This window comes from Mytilus californianus, unplaced genomic scaffold (genome assembly GCF_021869535.1).
Source record: "Mytilus californianus isolate M0D057914Y unplaced genomic scaffold, xbMytCali1.0.p SCAF_8, whole genome shotgun sequence".
In the NCBI taxonomy this organism is placed as follows: Eukaryota; Metazoa; Mollusca; class Bivalvia; order Mytilida; family Mytilidae; genus Mytilus; species Mytilus californianus.
In genome coordinates, this window is record NW_026262734.1 from 106,021,862 (window position 1) to 106,033,945 (window position 12,084).

The 12,084-nt window shown below is 31.5% G+C and overlaps 1 protein-coding gene across 6 annotated transcripts in view; it reads left to right on the top strand.

Annotated features, from left to right (window-relative positions):
• Nucleotides 1-12,084, top strand: part of LOC127711558 (serine/threonine-protein kinase 36-like) — a 55,741-nt gene that overhangs the window by 22,804 nt on the left and 20,853 nt on the right. For 4 of the 6 annotated variants that reach the window (XM_052217643.1, XM_052217647.1, XM_052217648.1 and 1 more), the window contains 9 exons: nucleotides 762-982; nucleotides 1,861-1,960; nucleotides 3,761-3,858; nucleotides 4,388-4,493; nucleotides 5,108-5,258; nucleotides 6,152-6,169; nucleotides 9,367-9,497; nucleotides 10,133-10,240; nucleotides 11,804-11,902. In XM_052217643.1, coding sequence (XP_052073603.1) covers nucleotides 762-982; nucleotides 1,861-1,960; nucleotides 3,761-3,858; nucleotides 4,388-4,493; nucleotides 5,108-5,258; nucleotides 6,152-6,169; nucleotides 9,367-9,497; nucleotides 10,133-10,240; nucleotides 11,804-11,902 — 1,032 coding nt within the window. The remainder of the gene's footprint in view (nucleotides 1-761; nucleotides 983-1,860; nucleotides 1,961-3,760; nucleotides 3,859-4,387; nucleotides 4,494-5,107; nucleotides 5,259-6,151; nucleotides 6,170-9,366; nucleotides 9,498-10,132; nucleotides 10,241-11,803; nucleotides 11,903-12,084) is intronic. The other 2 variants (XM_052217645.1, XM_052217649.1) reach the window with 1 other exon arrangement.

Genomic DNA, 12,084 nt, shown 5'->3' on the forward strand with positions numbered 1-12,084 from the left:
AAATGTATTAAAAGTTTTTACAGTCTTCACATTAACTTTTGAATGCATTGGTCCAAAGCTCAATTTTACATAAAATTTAATTAGATTCCTTTGGTCTGTAGACTTACTTTTTAAAGGCCCGACATAAATATTACAAGCCTTTGGCTGGTGTGTGTGTGGTTAAGCTTGAGGACTGTTTTTAATGTGCCTTGTGAAAAAATGGTGTGTTGTTATTGAAAGGAATGATCACCAAAAAGATCATAAATTTATCTCCATTTGTCCTTTGCTTTTCATTCTCAGGTCCTCACAGCTTAATTTCTGTAAAGTCAAGTATATTTGTAACTGTTGAAATAATTAGAAGGAGGGATAATGTTTTAACAAATACGGTACATAAATGCTACAACATTGATTGATTTGTTCATCTCAACCCATTAACACCTTGAGTGGGTACAGAGTGTAGAAAATTCATGCTAGTCACCTCCGATGGAGAAGATATACTATTTTTTTATCATAAGAGGTGGAAATACAATGCCTACAACATATAGGTATTGTATTTGATATTTTGATAAATTTCAGTTAAAATTGAAGCAGGCAAGGACTGCCTTGCCTCATTTGGCATATTGGAAATGACATATTATTTCATGCTTAAACTCAAGGAAATGTATCTTTTTAAAGAACAGGAGAGATGAAGTAGATGATAGTCATTGTTATTGAATGTAAAGTTTCTTTTCAATGTCCTGTTTGTAAACATAAAGAAATGATAAGAAATTTGGCTGTTGTAGGAGGTTTGTAGCGATGATGAATGGGAAGGACTAATTGATGCTACTGATCAGGAAGGGGATCCTGAGCAGGCTATACAGATGCTTAAAGACAGTAAATTTCACACTCGACTGAACACAAGGATACAGAATAGTTCTACACAAGTATTAGATGGCATGCTGGAGGGAGCTGCTAAATTGAAATCTGTTCTTAGAATTATAACTAATTTAATTACACTGAAATGGTTAGTATAGCCTTTTTCAAAAAGTCTTTGTATGAATTTTAAAGAGTTTTTGTCGTGCTTGAGTCAAAATCATGGAAGGCGAGACATAGGTATTACTTTTCCAGTGGTGATGATGACGTTGTAGTTGGCATCAACATTTGTTAAGTTTTCTGCTTAAATTAGTTTGATAAGAACTACTTATGATAGATCAATGATATTTTTTATAAAGTTGCATTACTATCAGATCATATCAGTCCGACAACTATTTTAATTCCCTGCACTGTAGGTCATGGTCCAGTGATTTTCAATTCATTACCAATTTTCAATGTTAAGTTTTCTGCTTAGGTTAGTTTGATATGATCTACTTACAGTAGTCAATTATATTTTCTATAAAGTTACATTACTGTCTGTACATCTCAGTTTGTTGACCATTTTGAGGCCCTACCTACTAGTTCACGGTCCAGTGACTTGGAATTAATTAGCAATGTTGCTGTCCATCAGATTGTCTTTTTCTAAATTTTATGCCGAAAGGCGAGACATATCTCTGTGTCAACAGTTTATTGAAAATATTATATCCCCAAAATTAGAGTGCCTACTACACATTGTATTGCAATAACCATTTGAATTAAAACTAGTTAATTATATCTAGGGATTATTTAATAAGGTAATGCATTAACTTATAGGGGGTATTTTGGAATACATTGGTTCCATATATATAGAAAATGGGGCTGCCACTTTTTTATTATCCTAAATTTGAATGTAAGTAACATCCCTTAAGGTATGTTATATCACTAAAATAATGTTTGACATTAAAATCTAGTGATTCCCAAGCATTTTTTTTAATTGCAAATTTTGTTATATTTTAAACAAATCAAGATTGAAATGTACTATATTTCCAGTGATTTGAAGTGGATCCTGACATTTGTGAAGGCTTTATCAATTCCTCAGCAGCCACTTAAAATGATACATAATATCCTGAACAAACCTACAGTCAGACAGGTTAGTGTTGAAGAATGATGTACTGAAAAAGCAAGGTATTTTCACACTCAGATACTTTTTTATGTTGAGCCCTTTCTGGCTGACTTAGAAGTTGTCAAATTTTTAAGATTTGCTTTCTTTGTTGATGAGGTCATACAACAGAAGATCCATGGATGACATATATATTTTGGTAGGTTTTTACTTGCAAAAATTTCATAGGTAAATTAATTTAAAACATAAGTTGGTTTAAAGTATTTGGTGTGAATTAAATAAGTTGTAGGTATATGGCAATGAAATTGAAACACAGCATAATGGGAAAAAGATATCTTGTTCATTTTGATCAGACGTTGATGTAAAATGGACGGGTTTGGAATTGGTTATGCCACGCATCAGTCATGTCAGTCATAGATATGATGGTAAAAATTTTAATTTAATTTCAGCACTTTAGTTGAGGCAATAACAGTGATTTGCAACCATCAATTCGTAAAAAGTCAGAAGTCCTGAAATTTTGAATGTCATCTACATTCTCAATCCACCATAAGAGAAATACCAAAAAAAATTTTGAATTATGTTTCAGTGATTTGAAGCATTTGCATAGTACTAGGACAAAGTTAAAAGCAAGATTTCATGTTTATATATAACCGTTGGTTTTCCCGTTTTAATGGTTTTACACTAGTAATGTTTTGGGGCCCTTTATAGCTTACAGTTCGGTGTGAGCCAAGGCTCCGTGTTGAAGACTGTACTGTGACCTATAATGGTTTACTTTTATAAATTTTGACTTGGATGGAGAGTTGTCTCATTGGTACTCATACCACATCTTCTTATATCTATAACTTTGAACTTGCAAAATTGGCATTGGTTTTTTACTTTGAAATTAAGTATTTTGCTGTAAATTGAATAAGATGAGGGTATATGGCAATGAAATTACATCCAAACAAAACATATATTGTTGTGGTTATTATGTGTACCTTTTCTCTATAGAATTTAAAATTTAGTATAATCTAATAAAAGTTTAATGTATTACAAAATGTAATATGTCAAATACCATATCTTGTTTATTTTTAGCAACCTCGGTGCCAATTTTAGTTTTTAATGTTATGTGATATAAATATAATGTTATAATATGTTAATTTCCATACCATGTTTATTTTTAGCAATCCTGGTGCCAATTTTAGTTTTTATACGACCGCAAAAATTTTTTTGGGATCGTATAATGGTATGATGTCGTCTGCATCGTCGTCTGAAGACACATTGGTTTCTGGACAATAACTTTAGTTTAAGTGAATGGATCTCTATGAAATTTTTTAAGAAGGTCCAATACCACAAAACGAAGGTTGGGATTGATTTTGGGGATGATGGTCCCAACCATTTAGGAATTAGGGGCCCAAAAGGGGCCCAAAACAAGCATTTTTCAAGTTTCAGGATAATAACTTGTGTATAAGTATTTCGATTGCTCTGAAATTGTACCACAATGTTTATGTGATAAAAATATAATGTTATAATATGTTCATTATAAATAAATTTCTATCAAAAATAAGGCTCAAAGAGCTTTTTATATTATTTATATTAACAATAACAACGTACACACATGTTGGCGTATGAATACACAACGCCAGAGTGGGCGTGTCGCCATAAAGATTAACAACATTGAAAATAAAGGCAATACTTTTAACCAATCAGAAGACAGTAAATACACCAAATTTATTTATTTCCATACCATGTTTATTTTTAGCAATCATGGTGCCAATTTGAACTTTTAATGTGATGTAATAAAAATTTAATGTTATTAATATGTCAAATTCCTTAATTGTTTATTTTTAGCAACCCTGGTGCCAACAGATACTTATAGACTTAGTGATAACGGTTAATGCCTACTTTGCTAGTGAGGTCAGCTGGAACGAGGATATCGATAAAGAAGTGTAAGTGTTAATGTCCGGTTTAATTCTAGGAAAAACATGAAAATGATTAAACTGTGGACTTATCTGTTTTTCTTTGTATGAGAAAACATTGATAAAGTTATCTATTTCATTGTTTAAATATTTTTGTCATCCCTTGCTAAACTTATTAATTGAGGAGGGGATATACTGCATGTACATTGTATTCCAGATAGAAATGAAAGTACCAATTTACAAAATCTTTTAAGATTTTGACACAGTGTTATGAAACATGAAATACAGCTCACATTCAATTTAAATCTTGGTTTTGATATTATTAGGTTTTTTTCTGCAATGTTGGGTATATGTGATCACTATATCACTCTATTATAGTTTTCATTGTTTTGTAAGGTTACAAGTCTTAAACCATGAATTCAAAATCCAAGAAAAAATGTTTTTTACCACTAACCATGAAGACATTGACTTTTCAAGAAAAATGTATTGAAACTATATTCCTACTTTGATTACATCCTTGTTAACGACAGTGCAGTTTATGCATTTTTCTTTTTTGCAGAGGACAAATGTACTTAAACGCCATGACAGAATACATGTCTTTAGTGCCAAAGTTACTGAATGTGTCATCAGATGAAGATCTACGACTCAGAGAACAAGTTATTTTGGTGAGTGCAATAATAAAATGTGTGTCTTTAGGTGCAAAGTGACAGAATGTTTCTTAAGAAACAGATTGGTAGTTGATATGACTGTGTTAGGCTTTAAGTGAATATTTTGTCAGATGTGGAAAAACAGAACTTGGATTTAACAAAGCTAGAACTGTTAAAAATAAATTGCTCATTTTTGCAAGATAACTGAAATAATGTTTGATGGAAATTTTACAGGTATACTTTTCATTATTCGAGAAAAACTTCTAGATTTTTACAATTTTTAGAATTGAAAATAAAATTAAAGACTCACATTTTCTCCTGTTTTGACCATTATTTGGCAATGTTTACACAATAGTATTGCAATTTGAACTATTGACTTCAAATATCTGTCACATGCGTTACCCATAACTGTGATAATTCAAACAAACATATAGCTTTTGACTTGGGTGATTTAGAGCTTGACATATTGTATAGACACCTGTCTATTGTTAGTTGGTCTCTTGATTTCTTTTGGTTATTTGTATCATTAGGTTGCTGTCTCATTGACATTTATACACTGCATCTCTTTTTATTCATCTTTTTTTATAATGCAAAGGCAGCATGCATTACTAAAATATATATTTGACCTGCAGTGTTCCATGTATACATGTGAGGCAATGGAAAGAGACAAATTAAAGATTGGGAACCAGTACTTTAGTCATTTGGCTGCAAAAGAAACTGATGCTATTGATGCCATACTTGCTTGTTGTAAATTGGAAGAAGCTCGCTTAAAAAAGTTAATAGGTAATAAATCTTTACTATTATAGAAACATTTATCTAGTTACCATTTTGTAGCAGATAGACAACTCTTTGAAAGTTGTGGCAATTAACATGATTAACAGATTGGATGTAGACACATTTAGATTTTTATGATTTTTTCTAAAGGTCACATTAATCTGTTTTTAGACCTAATTGAATAATTAGCTACTTTAATTTGAAAATGAAGTTGAAGTTTTATGTGTTCAAGAAGAGTTGACTTCTGTAAATTCAGAAATTATTGTGTGCATTTATTATTTTTGAAGAAAGAACAAAAATGCGAGATTAATTATTGTGATTTCGGGAAAATCTTCATACAGTTATAGTTTCTGATATCAGAATGCGAGTTCTTATAATTGTGATACTCACCCAGTCACATTATTAGCATTAATAAAAACCTCGCAATAACTTCTGAATTTACAGTATTTAAAAAAAGTTAATTTTGTAAATTGTAACTGTTTATCAGTTACATGCCATATCTACTAGTGTCATTACTATCCCAACACTTTAAAAAATATTTAATTAATGTGACTTTTTTCAACAAATCTACTAAATACATTCACTTCTGATCACTTGGGATGGGTCATCCTTTCAGGCTTGACGGTAAATAAATAGAGTTTATAGACTGAACAGTGTTGAATGGAATAGATGTTTTTCTATTAAATTGTTTTCATATGAAAGAAAAGTCATACGAGAGGTTAGAGGTTAAAATTGGATTTAAAAGAAAGGATGAGTCTTCACAAATTAAGAAGCTAGCAGAAAGATTCAGTGTAAAATCAACATTAAATTATTTAAATTAATGTAATATAAAAAAATGAACAATTTTAAATTTCTTTTTGTACTAATACTTATGCTTATTGTAACTAAAATGGTTTCTATAGAATGGGACATACTGGAAGGTAAGAAGCTATTGCACCACATTTATGTTATTATTGCATTCTTAAATTTAGTTATTACATAGATAAAAAACGATATCACTTTTATTAAACTGGTTATTAAAACTAATAGGAAAGCAGAGCTTTGAAACTAATTTGACTCAGTCCTCGAAATAGCATTAGCATGAAATACATTTCTATAAACAAACCTCTTTTTATTTTCAATTTTTGGTATTGGTGTATGAATCTATGTAATAAACAAATTAATCTCTCTTTAACGATGATTAACTTAGACCTATACCATTTAAAGATTATATTGGAAGTTTCAAAAGTACTTTTTAATATTTCTGCATGGATGGTTACAGTTAAAATAACATTCCTTGCATAGTTGAGAATACATTTGCATGGGTGTTGGATATTCTAAAAAAAGAGCCTTATTATTTTACATGCAAATTTTCATTTGGAATAGTCTGGAAACACTGTTGAAAATCATTATCAGACTCAATTTTGCATGGCACAATGTAGTGTTCCATGATAATTTTGAATACAGTCCAATAATTGAATGAGAAACTGCTGAAAAATATTTTTTTAAAAGTCAATAAAATGAAGAAAAAAAATTTGAATTTGTATGCGGATAATTTACTGATCAAGTTTCCTGATTTTTTTGTAATGTTTGATAAATTAAATTACAGTATTTCTTTGATTTATAAATGAAGATATGAATAATTTAGATGCATTTTGAAATTATGTATTTTACTGTTCATTTAAACATTGAGATTACAACGCATATTAGGTGTCTTATAAGGTGAAATTTAAGTGAATTACAAACCAACCTTTATAAATATCTGTTAATTGGCCTGAAAAATCCATTTGTAGATAAATGTGTGATCAATTTTATATATTGAATATCCATCCTGGTATAAGATTATCTAACTAACACTTATTGTATATACTGTTTCTCATTCAACAGATATTCATCAGTATTTACTTCACATTTAGATTCAATGCATCACCTTTGACCTTCAGTGCATGGCCTTTGACCTTCAGTGCTTCGCCTTTGACCTTTTCTCGATCCTATGTCTTCCATGGAAAATGAAGAACCTGTTCACTTCAAAGTACTTTACAAAAGCATTGCTTACCCGCATGCATTATTAAATATCTTGGATGATTGAAATGTTGTGAAAAGACTTGAGAGTAAACAAGTCAGTTGTTAAAGAACTTGAAAGCATGCTAGCCATGGGTGTAAGAGATAGAACTCTAAGAAAGCATGCAAGCAGGGTCTTGAAGAGTGACTATATTATAATACTTGATAGGTTTTACTTCTTAAATGTCTTTAAGATGTTTGCTTTTCGATGCTTGTGTTGCTTTTTATAAATTTTTATATTTCCTTGTTTTTTCCCAAAATATTATTCTGCAACAGTATAGGTATTAATGTTTTGGGAAGAAAAAAAATGTTTGTTTGTTTGTTTGTTGATGTTTAAGGCCACTCTCAGCATTCTTGGCTTTATCATGGTGGCCAGTTTTTATTGATGGAGAAGACAGAGTGCCTGGTCAAAGACCACCAACCTTCAGCAGGGAAACAGGCAATCCTTGTCAATTAAGATTGGAGTCAAACACCCTGCCACGAGTGGTTTAGAAATCACAACCTCAGAATTGACAGACGAGTGAAAACTGCAAATGAACTATTTAGACTACTCCACCACCGAGGCACCCTCATGGAAACAATTAAAGGTGGACAATTCATGAGACATGATTTGTACCAGGAAATAATTATTATATCAAATAAACACAGCTTTAACTGCTGCCCTTCACATAGACAATAAATTCATTTGTTGCATACCAATATTGTTTGTTACTTGAAGTTGGTAAATTTGTTCTGTGGATTCATTATTATTCGAGGAGTACTTTTTTATACGACCGTATATTGGTATGACGTTGTCGTCCGAAGACACATTGGTTTTCACACAATAACTTTAGTTTAAGTGAATGGATCTCTATGAAATTTTACCATAAGGTTCAATACCTTAAAAGGAAGGTTGGGATTGATTTTGGGGGTTATGGTCCTAACAGTTTAGGAATAAGGGGCCAAAAAGAGGCCCAAAAAGGCATTTTGCTAGTTTCCAGACAATAACTTGTGTTTAAGTGTATGGATCTCTCTGAAATTATACCACAAGTTTCCATACCACAAAGGGATAGTTAGGATTAGCTTTGGGGGGTTATGGCTCAAACCGTTTAGGAATTAGGGGCAAAAAAGAGGGAAAAACAAGGGTTTCCTGGTTAATGGACAATTTAAAAGCAGTGTAAGGGAGGTAATCCAAAAACAAAATTGTACAATGTTGAACAATGTTGGATAACCTCCCTTACACTGCTTTTAAATTATCTATTTAAGACTTTCAAGATGTATTTAAATGGGTAATTATGGTTGCAAACTCCATTGGTAATTTGAATTGAGATTATGACTATATCTTGAGAGAAAGAATTTCTTTATTGGAAAAAGGGGGGGGGGGGGGGGGCAATTTTTTCAGATTTCAGAAATTAAACAAAATTTCTTCACATTGTTTTTTTATGCAAAAAAAGGGTGGGTTTTTTGTTTTTTTTTTGGGGGGGGGGGGGGGGGGGGGGGGGGGTCAATACGCAACAGCATAGTGTATTGCACAAAAGCAAAAAAAAAATGGGTTAATTTTTATTTATTTTTTGGGGGGGTGGGGTGGGGGGGGGGGTCAATTCGCACAGGCACAGTGTATTGCACAAAGCAAAAAATTGAATATATCAAATCATATAACCAATTCTTAGTTCTTTGACTACAGTTATTCTGTGTCAGAAACCTATTATGTGTCAAATATTAAATTACAATCCAAATTCAGACCTGTATCAAGTGCGAATATTGTGTCCATTTTTGCCCCAACTGTTCAGGGTTGGACCTCTGCGGTCGTATCCAGCTGCGCAATTATTGTTGATTTATTTGGTATAGGTGAACAACAAATTGACTGTTCAATGAAGTATGAACATTGTATAGGTTGTCAGCAGACTTTAACATAACCAGGAAATCAAATATTCATAACACAATTTTTGCACAATCCACGAAGATTTGGTACCCAGGAAAATTATTGAAACAACAGTATATATTGTGTCAATATGTTAGTGTTTCATTTGAACAAAATTGAACAAAATGGACTTTACAGACACTGGATAAGATATAATGTTGATATATTTTCTTTTAGAACTTACAGATGGAAATGAAGACATAGCAGGGGAAAGAATGGACATGCTAATCTCCCTTGGTGTAACTACTGTGGCCGCCATGGTTAATTTGCCTCTTACTGCGGATGATGCTGTTGATGGTCGTAGAAAGGTAAAGTTATCTCCTTTAATTTTGACTACATTAGAACCTGTGATTAATCTAGTTCAAAGTGACAAAATAAAGACAAACGACAAGACTTTTGTGTCATCTGATATCATTGTCAAGGGAGAATAAATCTAATGTCATGCAGTTCAAATAAAGAGCAAAGGGGAGCTAATTAATGTCATGCAGTTCAAATAAAAGGCAGAGGGGAGCAAAAATAAATTAATGGAGAATGAATAAAGGACATAAGGGGGCTAAACTATAGTCATGGAGTTCCGAGAAAGGACAGATGGGGGCAAACTAAAATCAAGAAGTTCAGAGAAAAGATAGAGGTTGGCAAAATTAAAGTCATGAAGTTCAGAGAAATGACAGAAGGGAGTAAACTAAACCTATGGAGTTCAGAAAAAGGTCAAATGTTTAAGCAGGACATATAAAAGGGTGATATACTGTAAATGTATGCTGGATTTATTGACTTTGTTTGGGATTTATTGACTTTACTTGCTTTACAAATGTTTCATGCTTTTTGTATGACCAATATATGCTGGTGATATGTGTGCTGTAATTCATAATACAACTTAATGTATTTATTTCATAGAATTATATTGTATAGAAAAATCCTACAAAGGTTTTTTTTATCATTTTAGATTGGACATTATTTAGGAGACAAGATGGCTTGTAAAGGGAATGAGAAACAGACAGATGAATTCTTTATGTTACTGAGACATCCCCTCTTCTGTACAAATGTCCTCAAAGTAAGTGTTTGTACTGGAAAAATAATATATGCCACTTGTGAAACTAATGTCCTTTCTGTATCTTGATTTATGTCTCAAAAAGCAAGACTTGGGCATGCTGTTTCAGTTGGTGGTAGCATCAACAATTTGGTAAAGCTTGTGATTAGGTCAGTGTAAGGAAAACCACTTAAAATAAGTCAATGTATTTGGTATGACACATCTCATTTCTATGGAGAATATTTGGCCTTGTCCCTCAGTCATGGTCTATTTGTTATGCAGTTGTATTAGCATTGGCATATTTTATTTCCTTGGAAATTATTTTGCCCTGTATCTTCATAAATGGTTCATCGAATTCGAATATTTTGCATACATTTCATGTTAAAGTATTGTTTTAATATGCATTTTACTATCAAAATAACTTACAGGCGAGACATATCTCTGTGTCAACAGTTTATTATAGATACATATTTTGGGGTAATTTTTTTTCCTTTTCTTTTTCGTTTTTTTTTTGCTATTTTCATTAAATTGAAGAACTAGATACCTATCTATATGCAACAGTTCTTGTGAATAACAATGAGAAATGGCAGGATTGATAAAAGTTTTGAGTGTCAAAATTATTAGTTGATATGAAGAGAGAAAGATAAAAGAAACTACTAACAAGGTACATATGAAAAATAGCCAATTTTACAACATAAAAAAGGGTATTATTATTACATTATTGGGCTATAAAGATAAATACCCACAAACATTTCCATGACTAACAAATCTGAATACTGTAAATTCAGAAATGTTTGCAATATTTTTATTTTTTCAAAAAATTGTGCAAAAAATAGGTTTCATAAAAATAAAAATTCATCTCTGTTGAGCCTGCAGAAATGAGACAATGATACATTCCATCGACGACATCAGCGGCTTCACATCACATCAGGTTCAGTCGGCGGTTAATTTTATTTTTTAGAGATTAATAACTTTGTCAAACCTTCGTGGAATTTTATGAAACTTGAAAAGAAGCTTTTTAATACTCAAAAGACAGTATCCAGACCAAAATTTTTAAAATAATATTTTCATTTTCTGTATTTTGTTGATAAATGGACTTAGTTTTTGTCTTTGTAGTTAACTTTAAGATACAGTCCAAAGGTTAAGTTTTTCAGATATCAGATACAATGTTAATGTCAAACCCTAATTGAGTTTTACAAAACTTGCACAGAAACTTTCAAGATAAAAAAAATGTCATCTGAAGAAAAAAAATAATTTTACTGATAAATGGACTTAGTTTGTGGCAGCCTACATTAAACTTTTACGCTGAAAGCAGCAATTGCAGGCAAGACACAGGGTTCCATGGAACCCTTTACAATTTTTTGATAGACTTATTTGTATTTAGCATTTTCTGAAATCAGAATAAATGATCTCACATTTTTGTCGATTGATCAACATTCACAATAATAAATGTATGCAGAAATTTGAAATTTACAGAATTCCGTCCTGTTGATCTTAATATATTTTAGATATGTTCCAAACACAAGGTTGCAAATAAATATCATTTCATTATTCAGGTTCTAGTTATTTTCTGTTTGTGTATTTCAGATAATGTATGCCTGTTGCCAAGTGTCTACCACATTGTGTTCATATATTTCTAATCAAGTACAGCATATGGATTCTCTGATGGGGATCCTTATGGGAAAGGTAATATTTAGTTTTATTCTCTGATGGGGATCCTTATAGGAAAGGTAATAATTAGCTACACATACTGATTTAGTTTTATTTTTATTCCTCATTCATGTATTTTTTCCTTTGATAACAGTAAACTATTACAAGTTTAATGTGAGTTCATCTGCTAAACAGTAAACCATGAGACAGAACAAACC